The sequence below is a fragment of the Siphateles boraxobius genome, unplaced genomic scaffold, assembly GCF_051911475.1.
Source record: "Siphateles boraxobius isolate OS27281-9 unplaced genomic scaffold, OSU_SipBor_1 1, whole genome shotgun sequence".
Taxonomy (NCBI): Eukaryota; Metazoa; Chordata; class Actinopteri; order Cypriniformes; family Leuciscidae; genus Siphateles; species Siphateles boraxobius.
The window spans coordinates 29,775,290-29,791,897 of NW_027508699.1; the positions used below are offsets into that span (position 1 = coordinate 29,775,290).

Sequence of the window (16,608 nt, forward strand, 5' to 3'; positions counted from 1 at the left end):
TCTGTGTATGGACACAATTCACACACACCAGCTATTTAATCTTAGATTAATCGTAGTAATTTATCATGTTACTGCTTCCTATAAAACTAAAAATACGACCAATAGTAATAATTAAAACTTGTTAACATCAAGATGAATTATGTTGAGATACAACAGAAAAGTAAAACTTTGTGGAACTGACAGTGGAAAGTTTAAATACCTTGGCTATCCAAAATTGCACATATATGAAAATACTCATTAAATGTTTTTGAGAAGTTGACGTTTCTAGTGTTGTATCTTGGTATACTCCATGCAATATTATTTGAAACAGTATTTCACTTTTTTTCCCCATTAAGCAGACCCTGAAGTTAGGCACGTCATGACCTTACAGGTCGCAGATTTGGGTTGTTGGCCGCCAGCATGTCCAGAACAACAACTCAGTCAATCTCCAATAATGCCAGTGGTTCCTTAACCTGTAACCAAAAAGACTCACACACACACACACACACACACACACCCCGACACAGCTTTTCCAAGGTTGGATTTGGCCAACTATAAACAGGAGAGTCCTCTCAAAACATCAAGATAATGCAATCTTTCTCTCAAGGATAGCTAAACTTTAGTCTAAATGGAAAATATAGGCGTTAACTGAGAAATGGTCTCTTAAACTATAGATCCCTATACGTTTTAACACATTGAAGACCTTTCTCAAACAAAAAACAAGTCCCTATTTTATTTGCAATAAGCAAAGTGGCTGCATAAGCAAGCACTGTTACTGCCTTCAGATAGCAAATACTGACATTAAAGAATACATTAAAAGAACATTTCAGTAATCACACTGGTAACTTTTATTACAAAGTAACATCTCAAGAGAAGTCATTCAACTCATTTGATATTTAGAAGTAAAAATATTGATTAATATCTTAAATATTAAATATCTTTTAAAGCATTACATGTATTACATTACATATGTTTAATGTATTGGTTTCAAAAGGTTTATGTATAATTTTAAATATGTAGAATGTAGGAATTTGGTTTGTGTAAATGGTATTTTCCTAATAAAATACACAATTACATTATGAATGATATGAATTGTATGAATCATATGAATGATATGAATGTATGAATTACATTCCAAATACATATGAAAAAGGTCGAAGGACACGTCACCTCAACTACCCAATCACTGCGAAACAATTTACATAAACACCACCTTGAATGTTCTACCGAGTTTCGTGTACCATCTATATTATAACAAACGAAATAACAGTTATTTGGTAAAATTAGTTCCTGAAATGTTTCGTAACTTTACGTTTTATAAATGTTTTACTTCCTATTACGTAAATGACTCACCATCTATGTAAATTATTGTTCGGTAGGGAGGATATAAAGAACTCGCATTCTACGCATTGAATTACAGCGGCAGGAAGCTCACTGTAGAGGTTACATGCTGAGTGCTCGTCACTCGTCTATTCACCTCGGGGAAGGTCTGAGACAAGAGCCAAACGCTGTCCTTGCAGGACATCATCTGAATAGATGAGCGAGTGCACAGAAAACACGGGTCACAGCGCGGTGTTCTCTCGCACAAGACGTTGATATATGCGCACATTACAGCAAATCAACTGATGCGATCTCCGCTGACTTGGAAACACTCGCGGCTGGCGAATGAGTTCAATGTGTGAGCTAGCACAAACTGCTAGAACCCAATTCAGACTACTCTCCCTCCGCTCTTTTAGAAATGAATATGCATTATTATTATTGCCTGGTTTCATAGACTAGCCCCTACATAAATGTCCTAATTCAACTAAGGTCTAATCCTGATTTAATCCAAGCCCTGTCTGTGAAACCACACCTATGTATGGGTTTATTATAGTATATGGTATACAGTATACTGCTGTTAGCTCTGCCTTGAGAGGAATTATACATTATTATGAATAACTTTATTGACCATGAAATCAAAATGGAATTTTTTTATTTTTATGGAATAATTGTTATAAATTATTTATCCGAGCACAATATGCACAATATCTTTTATTTATTTTTTATTTATGTTCCCTCATCATATTTAATCAAAATAAGTTTCCTTCCCTCTTGTCTCTTCTTTTCTCTGATGACGTGTTTACTGGTGCAAGAGCGGGACAACCTGTCATGAGATCACTACATTAGCAAACACAACCATCAATTCAATTTCCGATGGACAAAACCAAGTCCCGCCCTTCTTGTTCAGAAGCTGTTTCACTTCAATACATGTCACAGTAGGGAAGAACTATCGCAGCTTCAATTATCATGACTTTAATTTGTATTTTGGACTTTGATACTGGTGAATAGTGAGCATTGGGTTCAGTGCATTAGCAAATCACAAACAGGTTGCATTGATCAACTAGTGTATTTGGAAAGAAACATTACAAAAATCCAACTGTAATCCAAAAACACTGCATCAACAGATTATCGTAGTAGCCTCATTGAGTCTCGTCATTTTCATTGGAATCTTCTGCATGAAATATTGGCAGGAGATCTCCCCACTCACTGCTACGAGCACATCTGTACATGTCCCTGTTAAAATGGACAACAAAAATCCTTGTTAAAACAACCTGTATGATCTCCACCTGCATAACATAACAGAGGTAGTCGTATAGAAGGAGGTGATTCACTTAAAATGCAAGTAGAGATCTATTAAATGAAATCATAACATACTTTCCATGATGACGGGCTGTAACAGCGAGTTGTTTGAGTTCTCCATTGGCGCAGCACAGCTGACACTGAACATGTCTGGGTCGGCGACGGACTTGTGCGATCAGTCTGGCCATGTCCCAGTGCTCAGTCTCCTGAGCCTTCTCTCCATCGGACCTGGATATAATCAGGAAACTGAACTTCTCCTGCTGCCTCTCTTGGCTCTGTAATGATTGATTCATATAGAGATGTGGGAGAGAAATATATATTGGATTATACAACCATCCATAACTACTTTATAAATATCCAAAATGTTGACATCTTATGAAAACTACAGAACAAAAATTAAGTTATTCAAGACGAATGTCACAATTCGAAAGACAACTGCTTGAACACAGTTTTGAACATACCTGAGGTAAGGGCAGAGAATAGTAGAACTGAGTGAAGTTACAAGGTACTACAGGTCGCTTGATCATCTTGGGACAAGGCAGCTCATGAGTGCACTGTTCAAAATGAAACCCAGCAGTAGATATTGTCAGCCACATATCAGTTTATCATATTAATGGAACAAATAAGGATGGTTTCAATGATATATCAACCTACAGGAGCAAATATAGATGGTCTCCTCGAGTCATGCTGTACCTCCTCTTCTCTCTATAGTTATACAGCAAAGTTTTGAGAGAAATTACATCAGACACTGTCTGAAGATTTCTGAAAGATGCAGTTCTATCACTACCACTTCAAACAGAAAGAAATATTTTAGCAATTTGACATACAGTAAAAAACTAAGATCATACGTTAAGTATAGCGTCTCTAGCCTCCATTAAGATTTGATGGCCATCCTTGGTTCCATTCTCCACCAATACCTGTACAAAGTATCAAGAACTGCATTAGGAAAACATAATTCTGTTTAGATAGCAGTTACTTTAGCAATATTTATTTAAAGTATTTATTAATATTTTTAATTAGCTCCTATTTTTATATTTTCAGTTTTCATTTTAATTCTAGTAATTTTGTTAAGTGTTTTTGTCATATTTCTATTTAGCTTTGATTTATTTTTATTTCAGTTTTAGTTTCAGTAATTCACTGAAAATTAAACTACACTTCCAAATTTTATTATTTGATTTGATTTCAACTTTATTTCGATTAACAAAAATATTTTTAGTAGTTTTATTTAACAAAACTGCAAGACAGTAAAAAAAAAAAACTATATTCAATGTCACAGTTCCATAATTTATTAAATTAGTTTAATCAATAAGAACAACTCGAGCATAATCACTCACAAGGTAGGAGTTGGTTTTTCTCCAAAGTGTGAAAATAACATTCAGTCGCTCGTTCAGATTGGCCAGTTCTGACAAAGAGAAAGCGGCTACCACAAGATCAAACTGCACCTGTGGAAAGGAAATACATTCGTTTTATTCAGTTGTGTAAAAGCAATGTATCATTTGGGCAAATAAATTCAATTATGGATGTCAGCTGAAGATACCTTAGGAGAAACAGGGAGGAACTGGCGGAAATATACTTGCTGGATTACTGGGTTATCCATCTCACTGCCCCCTGTTTGGTACAAACGAACACTTTTTTTCTGTAGATCTGTTTATATAACACGTTGCTTAAAAGTTCGACTCAATGACCTTACCTCTAAGAAGTTGTTCTGCCAAGGTGTTCATGTCTCCAGAGCTGTCTACACAAACATACTCCTTCAGAGAGTCTCCCCAGAGTGAGTGTGATGCCCTGAGTGAAAGAATAAAAGGTTTCACTTTATTTTACAGTATGTGTACATACTGGTAACATAATGTAACTACATGGGTTAAGGTTAGGTTTAGAGGTAGGTTCAGGGTTAGTCCCTAGTTATAAACCAGTTATTGTAATTGTTATAATAAGTACATAGACTGTACATGTACATAGTACCTACCGAGGAAAATATGATACCAATTCACTAATTGATACACAATTAAAACATGCATCTTTCAAAGCAAGTTAATAAATACCACGATAAATCAATCCTATTTATATGCCCCCAATGTTCTTTTCACTTTAGAATATTAAAATATGAATATCTAAATCATACTCACCATGTACCTGTTCCGAGTCCTGATCCAAAGTCCATTAGAGAATATGGTACAAATAAAGGCTCTCTCTTCTTAATCTAAGATGTATATCAGAAAGACTGTTTACGACAGAAAAATGCAATGAAAATACTGTTAAAATTTGCATTAAATACCTCATTTAATGCTCTGAGGACAGCAGCATAACCACCTGCTAGTCTAGCAGCCATAAACACCAACCCAAGATCTTCATTGTACCTTGAAAAAAATCCAGAGTTATCCAATAAAACACACAAAACCTCACAGTCCCATTCTATGACAAATGTTTAATACAGATTATGTATTTGTACCTTAGAGGAGTCCTGTGGTATGTTGTTCTTCTCAGTTCAGATAATACTCTGTTTTTTATTCGAGCCTCTAGTTTGTGGTCATTGCCATCTGAAGGAAATATTTAATAATAACTGTTTTATTTACACTCTTCAGTGTAGAGTCTATCACATCTATAATTCACCTTTATGGATATCCCCCTCTTTCTCCAAAAATGTCCTCTCAAGAAGGGTGGCTTTCTCCCTGAGTTGTGAGGTTTCTATCGCTCGCTTCCTACTCCAAAGGAAGTTGGACAGCTTATGTGCCCTTTCTGTCAGACTTTTTACATCTGCCTCTAAATATCAAATAAAGGCATATAAGAGCAATTACACACACAACTATAGCGATATGTGATTGATTTGTGGATTTCGGAACACAGACTAATTTGAATGCTCAAGACGCTAAAATATAGACTGGTAGATCCATGTTAACTTACTTTGTAGGACGGATTGTGCTGCTACCTGCAGTTTTTCCGGTAGGCGCACTGTTTTGAGGTTTGTCACACCGGGGTGTTTTCGATGAGGAGCACCTTTCAAGAAGTCGGCCTGTTCCAGAGTTGCTGCAGAACTCTGACACTTAAAAAAAAAAAAAAAAGGAAGAAAGAATGTAAATGCTAAAAAAAAAAAAAATGCCTAAAAGTCCTTATAGTTTTTGTTTTAGTAATTTTTAGTACATTGAGTTAAACTAAATGAAAATGAGAAATGTTTCCTTGGGAACTTGCTGTAATAAAATACTTTTTAAAATAAGTTTTTACAAAACAACAAAAACACCGAGTGCTACACGGGTGTCTTTACATAGCCACTGGTGCTAACTGGATAAACTGGAGGTAAACATCAAATTATAAAGATGAAATACTCCAAGGCACTTTTGTGGTGAAAGTAAAAAGCTTTTAATTAACTGGGCTACAAATCAATTTTAAATAACTCGGCTACACAGCCTTCTTCAGGATATATAATATATCCTTTATACTTTGATCCTTTATATATATACATATGTCTTTTTTTAGTGTGTATACCTCACATATATACCTAACAGGCCACATACAGGACCAATCACAAGTTTAACCAATCACTGCGCAGTAATTAACATATTCTCAATCTTTAATTGTTTTACTGAGATTTACTCGTTCAAACAAAACGTTTCGTCAACAAAAAATAACTTTTGTCAAGAAACTATTTTAATCGAACAAGAAAAAAAAAGTCATTTTAGAATTGTTACCACCCCTTACCATTATTTAAACGACCAGCAATAATCGGATGTTATAAAACGGAAGCTACATAGGCATTAAAATCGCAGCGGCAGGAAGCTCACTGTAGAGGTTACACGCTGAGTGCTCGTCACTCGTCTATTCACCTCGGGGAAGGTCTGAGAAAGGAGCCAAACGCTGTCCTTGCAGGACATCATCTGAATAGATGAGCGAGTGCACAGAAAACACGGGTCACAGCGCGGTGTTATCTCGCACAAGACGTTGATATATGCGCAAATTACAGCAAATCAACTGATGCGATCTCCGCTGACTTGGAAACACTCGCGGCTGGCGAATGAGTTCAATGTGTGAGCTAGCACAAGCTGCTAGAACCCAATTCAGACTACTCTCCCTCCGCTCTTTTGCCGAGTAATATATTTTATTGTGTAAGTAATCATCATTATGATAAGTGACGGATTAACTCACCCGTTGCGGTTCTCTCAAACATAAAGCAAAATGGCATCTTGAACATTTGACATAAATTCGGCTGCCAAGTAAAAACATGTTTTATTTACAATTACTACACACAACAACAAATTAGATACTGCATTAATTTAACGCCGTTTCCAGTCACTATTTGTTAACATCGGTCAGTATGTACGGTCGCCTGCTCATGTGCTCGTCGGCAACACGACTTCAAAATAAATCCGTGTAGAAAGAAACTGTGAACAATTCGTTCCTAGACAACAGGTCCTAGGTAGTATACTTTTGGCGCCAATCAAAATCTTCCAGGTTGGTGTTGAAAACCATTTCAATCTTGTGATTATTAGAAAAATTGTGACTTTACCGTATGTTTTGTTCAAACGTTTTTATTAAATTGTTTTGGCGCCATATCCATGGCTGTGTCCCATGTAACGTTAACGTAGACGAGAATGAGGAAGTGAATACAGACTCATTTACACATGTCCTATCTGAATAATTGAGTTTACCTCATACTGATACGTGAACCTTTGCTGACATTTACTATAAACGTTTCCTCTCATTTTAGCAGTTTTATTGAAAGCATGCGACGAACAAGGAGTTGCCGGGGCAAGTCTGTGGCCGATTCAGGCAGTGAAGCGTCAGAGACAAAGACAGGTTTGAATTCACTTTCAGTGAACATGCCAAAACAGCTCAAAGTTTCACAATCAGCAGTTAAAGTCTGTGAGTCACGCACTGAAGTAACAAACATTGCCCATTCACACTAAACGATTTTCTAAATAAATGTATTTAAGTGCGTATAGCACAGCCATACCAATTTGATTGAATACAATCTCTAAATGACTTTATCTGTATAGGTGTGACACTGGTTTAGGTTTAGATTTTCATATTTTTACATAGGAGTGATTATCTGAATCAAGTTTTTATTCTTTCCAGTTTGGCAGTGGAAGGGGGATGATGAGTGGGAACCATATCCTCCAGCTGTCTGTGTCCAGCTGGATACAGCAAAACAGGCTGGAGAAAAGTCGGTGTCACTAGCACTTGGACCTGGTTATGAAGTGGATCTTGTGAAAATGACTCAAACTAACACTGTCACTAAGTACAAACGAAAAATACGCCTTCAGAAAGTGAAGTCAGGTTGGTACGCCTGTGTGTATTAGCATCTGATTATGCATCAGTATCTGGAACAGAAAACTAATAGCAGTATTTGCTGTATTGCAGAAGATCTGAATGAAGGGGATGCTTTGAATGGTAATAATGGAGCTGCAGCTGTTCTTCTGGTTAAAGAAGAGAAAGAGGAGGAAGAGGAGCAACCCGTTTCCAAGAGACGCAGAGAAGGGAGGAGTCAAAGGGTGAACAAAGCCAACCCCGTTGCAAAAGAGGAATGTGAAGGTGATGCTTCCCTAATATATTAAGTTCCCTCAACTTTCATTTTGGTCTGATGTTACCAGTCCCTCTTATTTATTTTCAACCCCTATCCTTCAATCTCCTTTCAAATTAAGACACCTTCCACAACTCTTTCAATTAAAAAAAAATATATCCTGTCCTACATTTTTTTTGTCACACAAATGCATCACATTTTGTTACATAATTGACTTTTCAGATTGATTTTACCTGTTGTTTTTTTCCTCCTGTTTTTAAGAAGAGGTTGTAAAGACGGTGGTTATGAAGGGAAAAGCCCCAGTTGATCCGGAATGCAAGGCTAAAATTGCAACGGTAATTCCCATATATGTAATAGACTTTATGTAGCCCCTTTTCAGCGCTGCACTCGTTGTGTTTTGGCTTCCGGTTTGCTTATAGAATGCATGAACCGATCGTTTTAAAATCTTCTACTGATATTTGTTATGACATCTTCTTCAAACATTACAATGCTCATTGTAACTTCAGTTAAATCCACTTCACCAGCTAATTACTCTTAGACAGCTATGCCAAAGAAATATACAGAGCTACCACAAAGACGGGAGTTCAATAAAAAAAATTCTAAATATGGCTGCACGCTTGTTTCTCTGGTGCATAAGATCTATAGGGTCACGCAAAATTATATTGCTGTATAGCATTTGACTAACTGTTTTGTAATCTTTCCCTTTCCTCAGGACAGACTTTGTTTGCTTTAATGCATTCTTCTGATTAGATTTCTTTTCTTTGGTTATTCACAGGCCCACGTCTACAACGAGGGTGCCGATGTGTATGACGTTATGCTGAATCAGGTGAATATTGAAGATGTTACATTACTGTTCAAAAGTTTGGATTTTTTAGTGTTTTTGGAAGTCTCTTATACTAACCAAGGCTACATTTATTTGAACAAAAATATAGTAAAAAACTGTAATATTATTACAATTTAAAATAAATTGATCTATTTTGATACATTTTAAAATGTAATTTATTACTGTGATGCAAAGCTGAATTTTCAGCATCATTACTTCAGTCTTCAGTGTCATATGATCTTTCAGAAATCATTCTAATATGATGATTTGGAAAAAAGTTGTCTCAGTTTTCTGGGAACCATGATAGGTTTTTTTTGGACATTGTATGACATATTTGAATTTTACTCCTGTGTTACAGACTAATCTTCAGTTCAACAATAACAAATATTACCTGATCCAGCTTCTTCAGGATGACAGTGCAAAAGCCTACAGTGTTTGGATGCGGTGGGGACGAGGTATGTGCAGAAACACCTCAGATGGTCTTTACCAGGCTGACCTTTGTTATCATGATGTTTTATTATTATTATCCATGTTCTTGTTGTTTTTTTCTTTAGTTGGTAAAGTAGGACAGAACAGCTTAGTTAACTGTGGGGGGAATCTAACTCAGGCCAAAGACACCTTCAAAAAGAAGTAAGTTTATCTTTTACTTTATATCATCAATGTTATTTCCTCATATACGAGTGGATGAATCGGCATATAATCTGCTTATATTCAGATTCTTTGACAAGACCAAAAATGAGTGGGAGCATCGAGCACATTTTGAGAAAGTTGCAGGAAAATATGACATGCTGTTTGTAGATTACAGCACTGAAGACAAGGTAAAAATACACTTTTGTGCCCAATCCATTGTTCTACATAGCATTTATGTTTAATTAATTTTTTAATTTTATAGTCATATTAAGACCTATTTTTTCCTTTCACCAGGAGAAGGACAAGGCTGTGGTATCCTCCCCACTTCAAAAACCCTGCCAACTGAACAGCAACGTCCAGTCTCTACTAGAGCTTATATGTGACCTCAAAGCCATGGAGGAGTATGTGCTTGAGATGAAGTTTGATACCAAAAAAGCCCCGCTTGGTGAGTGTGTGCATTTGTGTACCAAACTGATGAAGAAAATAATTTAGCACATTCTTCATGATGAAGATTGCAAATGAAACAAATAATTGATTTTAATTTTCCCTAAAGGAAAACTAACTACAGAGCAAATAAGAGCTGGCTTTGCCTCCTTGAAGATAATTGAAGAATGTTTAAAGAAGAAGAAGAGTAATAAAGAACTCTTGGATGCTTGCAACCAGTTTTACACTCGTATTCCCCATGACTTTGGGTAAGTTGCACTACGTTCAAAAGTTTGGGGTCAGTACGATTAAAAATTTTGTTAATACTTTTATTCAGCAAGGATGCATTAATTTGATCTAAAGTGACAGCAAGTACTTTATAATGTTACCAAAGTTTTCTATTTCAAATACAAAATAAAATGCTGGTTTTTATTCTGGAACTTTCTATTCTGAGAATCCTGAAAAAAAATGTATCAAGATTTCCACAAATATTAAGCAGCACAACTGTTTTCAGCATTGATATTGATAATAATAAGAAATGTTTCTTGAGAACCAAATCAGCATACAAGTATGATTTCTGAAGGATCGTATGACACTGAAGACTGGAGTAAAGGCCCCGATAAACTCACAGCGAAATTCTTTTTTGTTCTTTGGTTAGGATTAAAACGAAGTTCGGGATACGGGAGCAGCAATAGCAGCTTTACCGTATTAAACATGAAAAACAGTGTCAGTGTGACAGTGTCTCATTTCATCAGAAGTTCAACTTCATTTTGGACCAATGGTAGTACTAAGTTGTTTAACAGCTGTAGCAAACTTTTCCAGAAAGTTCATTTTGGCAAGCTGTTTCGAACTCCCAAAGTGAACTTTGTTTCGGCCTGAATTTGCTCTAAATTATGTCACAGCAGTTCATTCTTTAATTTCGCTTGAAGGATATCAGGGACTTAATTGTTGCTTTGCCATCAGAGGAATACATTTAAAATATAGAAAACAGTTCTTTTAAATTGTAATAAAATTCCACAGTTTTACTGTTTGCTGTATTTTTAATCAAATTAATGCAGCCTTGGTGAGCATACAAGACTTATTTTTATAATAACTTAATGACTCAGATTTTACATTTACCTGTGTTTGTGTGTGTGTGTATTTTTGTGGTTCTTGACTGCCCGATCCTCATTTAGGTTGAAGACACCACCCATAATACGCACAGAGGATGAGTTAAAGGAGAAAATCGCTTTGCTTGAGGTGTGAAATTGTAATCGCTGCTCTCCTTATAGGGAAAGCATTGTTGATACTGAATGGGTAGAAGTGATTTGCAATTTACATTTCACTGCTTTCTCACAGAATTCTATATTTATAGTCAAATTTGACAGACGATAAGGAATAATTCACACTCAAAAAAGAAAATTCTGTCATTGTTTTCTGTCTTTTAGGCTCTAAGTGACATTCAGATAGCAGTGAAAATGGTTCAGTCTAGTGTTCAGACTGATGAGCATCCTTTGGACAGACATTATCGCTCTCTACAGTGTCGTCTGGAGCCACTGGATTCTCACTGCAATGAATACAAGGTACAGTACATGGGGACTTAACACATTTATGGTTGAAATAGAATCTTAATAGTAAAATCTTGCATGGTGGATGTTAAAAATTTGACTAGTCGATTTTAAAATATGTAATTTTGCACATGTAGGTTATAGAGAAGTATCTTGTGTCCACTCATGCACCCACCCATACCGACTACACAATGACTATTCTGGACGTCTTTGCTGTGGAGAGAGAGGGCGAGAAGGACAGCTTCAACTCTGAGCTGGAAAACAAGTACCAAACCACCTTCCTCAATTACACTTTATCACTCAGGCGGTCAGGCTTTTTAAACAGCCGGTCCCTTAGATTCTGGTCTAGTGTGTGCGCCTCATCTGATTTTAATAGATTAAGACAATTTTACCATGTGTTTCAGATAGTAGAAGTTGTTTTTGTGTGTGGATACAGGATGCTCCTGTGGCATGGCTCTCGTCTGATGAACTGGGTGGGGATCCTGAGTCAGGGGCTGCGAGTGGCCCCTCCAGAGGCTCCTGTGACCGGATACATGGTGAAACCAACAGATACTGAATCACACAAATATTATCAATAGAATAATTCTAAATCAGTCTTTGTCTACTAGACATCTGTAACCAATCTATTTTTCTTTCGTTTTTTTTTTTCCAAACTTTTCCTCCTCATCTAGTTTGGTAAGGGGATCTATTTTGCTGACATGTCATCTAAAAGTGCCAATTACTGCTTTGCCAATCAGAAGAACAACCAGGGACTCTTGTTGCTAAGCGAGGTTGGTTTTTTTTTTATCTAAACATAAAAAAAATCTGCTCCCATTTTGCTTAAAGGTGAAGTAAGTGATTTCTAAGAAACACTGTTGATATTTGAAATCAACCCAAACAAACACACCCCTCCCTTCATTACTCCGACCCCAAAACACACAAACGCGCAATGCAAAAGTGGATGGCTCTTTGTCATAGATGAAGTAAAGCAGGGATGGGCAACTTCGGTCCTGGAGGGCAACTGTCCTGCACAGTTTAGCTCCAACCCTAATTAAACACACCTGAACAAGCTAATCAATGTTTTCAGGATTACTAGAAAATAGTTTTTGTCAGGGTTGGAGCTAAACTCTGCAGGACAGTGGCCCTCCAGTACCGAAGTTGCCCATCCCTGAAGTAAAGCAAAATACTGCAAAGGTGGCAAATGACAAGGAAGAACAAAAAAAGAAAAAAACATACGCCCACAACAGATGTCTGTACTTACAAACTTCTGAAAAATGAATTTGCCACGTCTATGAAACCTCTTCCTATAAAATTATATATTTTAGAAATAAAAACGGTACAAATAAATGTTCACCTTTTATTTGTATTTAGCCTTCCTACAAACAAGAAATGTAAAATCATCATCAAATAAACATAAGACTCTCAACTTATTATTAATATCTATATTTTTAAACTGTAACATAGGCTGATTTTATTATTATAGATTGAAACAAAAGTGCTTCAGCCAGGATAAATAATACTTAAAGTGCTGGGTTGCTGCAGAAAACAGTTGGGGCAGGGAGGTGCAAGTTTACATGCACAACTTCATGTTTTAATGAATGTAGTGTTTACATGAACGCTAAACAAGTGATCGGATTGCGCGTTTATGTCACAAGCATAGACTGAAATTACATGCTTATAATTATCATGGCAGAGAGGTAAGCGAGCGAGAGACCGTGTGCAAGGTGTCGTCGTCAATTAACTATGCCTTCTATTGGCGGGAAAGAGATATTCAAAAATGGTGGCAGTTACTGTAATCGTGTTTGTCTGTTTGGTATGAGAAAATGTTCCAGTACTTAAATGTGACTTTATATTATGTAAGTGGTTAACTGAAAACAATAAACGTTTAACATGGTTACCGGTCTTGTTTGACTTCTTAACATAACACAATACATAAATCAACAGTGAAATTAATGACTCACTAAATGTTAAATTAAAGAAAAAGGACATGGTGAGGACAGGAACAACATTAAACAATAGACAATCAGGGACACACACATATCTGTGTTAACTGGTGTTAAAATTTGCGCTAAACCGATAATGTGTTATGATGTTAGAACGAAAAGTGTATGTATGCATGTATGTTCTCAGTCCAGTGTCATAATGAGAGTAATTTTACAAAATAAGTGTCTCTAGTCACAGAGCCTCACTGTGGCACACCCCTTTCAATGGGATCGACACAAGGTGTTTGCATGAAGGCTTTTCATTCCGATTGAGCCGTCAATCCGATTACTAACAAATTATGTGGTTGCATGTAAACGTTGTGCTGTAATGTAAATTGAAATATCGGAAATGTGTTTGAGTCAATGTGTTGTGGTGCTTGATGAATAGAAAGTTATATAAATAGAAAAGAACAGCATTTATTTGGAATGCTTATTTGAGTAAGTAATAATAGTTTAAAAAAAGTGATTTACAATTATTTTAAAGATGTAAAAGCTAAAAATAATTAAAATCTATTTAAGTGTTGGATAATTAATTTCAGAGATATGTTATTTTGCTCACTTTTCCGCAACACAGGTTGCCCTTGGGGATAGTAAAGAACTTTTGGATGCGGATTACAGTGCTGACAAACTGCCTTCTGGCAAACATAGCATAAAAGGCCTGGGGCAGACTGCACCCGACCCAAATAACTATGTTGCATTGTGAGATGACATTTCAATTTTTCCATTTTATATTTTAAATGTTTAAGTCATAATTGCTGTACTGAAAATGTCCCTCGTTCTCTCTCAGGGATGGTGTGAGCGTACCCATGGGGCCCTCAGTGAAGACTGGGGTGGGGCAGAAAGGAGGTTACTCTCTCCTTTACAACGAGTACGTTGTTTATAACCCTGCTCAGGTACGGATGAGGTACCTCCTCCGAGTTCAGTTTAACTTCTCTTCGCTGTGGTGAGGCTGAGGGGGTTCTTTACATTAAGCACACTGACAGTCTTTACAGTCTGAGGTGAAGGACCTACACTATAGTATGTAGCTCATATTTCATGAATTTGACTTTCAAAAAAATGGTATATTGTTCTGTTAATGTCCGTTTTATCTCCAGTTACAACCTGAAGCTGATATTGGTAATTTCTATTAACATAAATGGAATACTGCAATTATTAATAGAAATAAATAATAATTAAATATATTTTCTACTGATATACTGTTGTGATTTTATTTTTGATTAGTGTAAGATGAGAAAGATTATCATAAATGTAGTATTTACATTGTAAGTCTTTAAATGTCATGCTTTGTGTTTGTGTGTGCTGATTTGAAATGGCGTTGAGTGGGCCTCATTCATGGGTTTTGAATCTGTGTAAACTGATATTTCTGATGTAAATATCACTTTCAGTTTAATTTGCATAAGAATGCTTGTATGAGCAATTGACACAGGATTTTTTGAATAGAAAGTCAGATGAATAGAAAAGAACAGTATTTACTTAGGTTAAAAACTAGAAATGATTAAAACCTGTTGTGTTGGAGTAGCTCAAACCAATGCATTTGATATAGAAAATGAGTGGATTACCACGAAGCAAATGTCAATAATTTGTTGCTTGGAGATTTAAGCACCAGAATGCATTATTTAATGTGGAAAAACTGTCTCTTGGTCTAGTAGAAGCAGAAGTTCCCATTTGCTCCAAAAGCAAAAAAAAAGAAAGAAAGAAAAAAAGATGTTTTCACATTCCAAAAGAGGGGAAAATGAGATAGATTACAGCAGTTAGAAATGAGAATTTTGTTAAATTTGCCATCACTCCATTCACCACTGTATAAGAAACACCCTTGTGGCAGTGTTACTTTTAACTGGCAAGTTAATATAAAACAAAGTATATAGCGTGCTAAATAATAATAATAACAATAAAAAAATAAATACATTTTTTTTATACATATAAACGACTGGATTTGCGTTGTTGATAACTGCGGAAGCGCATCATCACAGTAGAAGGGTTCATTCATTTTGCTGCAGAGGGTTATCACAGTGTTTATAGTTCACTGATCAATTATTAGATGAACAAGTGAACACATCTAAATATTTTTCATGTATTAATGTTTAAAGCCTGACCTTTGTTTTACACTGGCTTTAAATAGTTTCATATCTGACTGAGCTGGACATTGAGATGAATGATAATGCTAACGGATAACTTTCTCCAGGTGTAGTAGACTTGTTTAAAAGCACTTTCATGCTCCAAAAAGGACAAAAACACCATAAGTCCACCATGGAAGTAAAGTCCATCTGATTTGTGCGCTAAATTTCAAGTCATAAGAAGTTATTTTGCTGAAAATCTTCTCTTCTCTTTGTTGTCTTGTTTGAAACTTGGCACACATGGAACTGTAAACTGTCATTGTATGGCAGATTCTTTAGAATCTTTCTTTTGTGTTCAGTGGAAGAAATAAAAGCACAAAGATTTTGAAAGACATGAGGAAAAGGTGGCTACACCCTCTACTACAATGAATATCATTACCCTGCCCAACCAAGTTTCAAGTTTGGTTTATTTATATAGCACAATTAAAACAGCAGCAGCTTACCAATGTGCTTCACAACATCGGATAAAAGAAATACAAGCAAAAGCAGTAGAAAACTCATTTCACAAATAAAATCAGAGACAATTTTCAAACTAAATTGCAAAAGAAAATTAAGTAAATTAAAATACTAACAGAAGTCAAATACAAAAATAATCACAAAGGAACATTAACGCAATGGAAAATTGAGTTTTAAGCAAAGATTTAAAAATCTGTAATGTAGGAGCAAATCTATTGTGAACTGTTAACCTGTTCCAGAGTTTAGGGGCCGCAACAGCAAAGGCACGTTCACTTCTTAATGCAAAACCACTTATTAGTTCCATGTTATCTTCTTCACACTATGGCAGGGCAGAGAGTCTAATTCTTTACATTCAACTCATTAATGGTATTGAATGTAAAACGAAGATACATTTCGTATACAAAACATTATGACCAAAGTACCCGGATGACATCTGACACCTCTACTTCCGTCGAGATTCATAAGTGTGCATACGATGGACACTTTACTATCCCGTGAGGCCACAGAAGATTTTTTTTATTTTTTTATTTTTTATTAGACATAA

At 35.9% G+C, this 16,608-nt stretch overlaps 2 protein-coding genes across 6 annotated transcripts; one reads left to right on the forward strand and one right to left on the reverse strand.

The window, feature by feature from the left end:
• Positions 1-1,997: 1,997 nt before the first annotated feature.
• mettl17 (methyltransferase like 17) lies at positions 1,998-6,962 on the reverse strand. 2 transcript variants are annotated; one of them, XM_077232531.1, is made up of 14 exons: positions 6,736-6,962; positions 5,500-5,638; positions 5,209-5,358; positions 5,048-5,135; positions 4,874-4,955; positions 4,725-4,798; positions 4,289-4,383; positions 4,136-4,206; positions 3,933-4,040; positions 3,447-3,515; positions 3,253-3,303; positions 3,060-3,152; positions 2,674-2,873; positions 1,998-2,532 (listed from the first exon to the last, which is right to left on the reverse strand). In XM_077232531.1, the coding sequence occupies exons 1-14, from the start codon at positions 6,811-6,813 to the stop codon at positions 2,439-2,441; spliced, it is 1,392 nt and encodes a 463-aa protein (XP_077088646.1). In that variant the 5' UTR covers positions 6,814-6,962; the 3' UTR covers positions 1,998-2,438. The 2 variants fall into 2 exon arrangements, with proteins under 2 accessions (XP_077088646.1, XP_077088647.1); XM_077232532.1 differs by having other exon boundaries at positions 6,417-6,941.
• On the forward strand, positions 6,917-14,688 carry parp2 (poly (ADP-ribose) polymerase 2). Of its 4 annotated transcripts, none has more exons than XM_077232526.1 (18): positions 6,917-7,041; positions 7,298-7,386; positions 7,666-7,866; positions 7,951-8,121; positions 8,372-8,445; positions 8,886-8,936; positions 9,292-9,388; positions 9,488-9,563; positions 9,649-9,751; positions 9,858-10,008; positions 10,117-10,255; positions 11,162-11,225; positions 11,414-11,548; positions 11,671-11,798; positions 11,970-12,069; positions 12,205-12,303; positions 14,069-14,193; positions 14,282-14,688. In XM_077232526.1, the coding sequence occupies exons 2-18, from the start codon at positions 7,314-7,316 to the stop codon at positions 14,439-14,441; spliced, it is 1,947 nt and encodes a 648-aa protein (XP_077088641.1). In that variant the 5' UTR covers positions 6,917-7,041; positions 7,298-7,313; the 3' UTR covers positions 14,442-14,688. The 4 variants fall into 4 exon arrangements, with proteins under 4 accessions (XP_077088641.1, XP_077088643.1, XP_077088644.1 ...); XM_077232528.1 differs by having other exon boundaries at positions 8,375-8,445; XM_077232529.1 differs by having other exon boundaries at positions 8,017-8,121; positions 14,282-14,533.
• The last annotated feature ends 1,920 nt before the right edge of the window (positions 14,689-16,608 follow it).

Excerpts from the sequence above, each read along its gene's own strand:
- parp2 (XM_077232526.1), top strand. The coding sequence starts at position 7,314 with ATGCGACGAACAAGGAGTTGCCGGGGCAAGTCTGTGGCCGATTCAGGC. Across the intron at positions 8,937-9,291 it reads ATGACGTTATGCTGAATCAG|ACTAATCTTCAGTTCAACAA; the intron begins GTGAATATTGAA and ends CCTGTGTTACAG. Across the intron at positions 14,194-14,281 it reads CCAAATAACTATGTTGCATT|GGATGGTGTGAGCGTACCCA; the intron begins GTGAGATGACAT and ends GTTCTCTCTCAG.
- mettl17 (XM_077232531.1), bottom strand. The coding sequence starts at position 6,813 with ATGTTTTTACTTGGCAGCCGAATTTATGTCAAATGTTCAAGATGCCAT. Across the intron at positions 5,359-5,499 it reads AGCACAATCCGTCCTACAAA|AGGCAGATGTAAAAAGTCTG; the intron begins GTAAGTTAACAT and ends TTTGATATTTAG. Across the intron at positions 4,799-4,873 it reads TCCTCAGAGCATTAAATGAG|ATTAAGAAGAGAGAGCCTTT; the intron begins GTATTTAATGCA and ends TATACATCTTAG.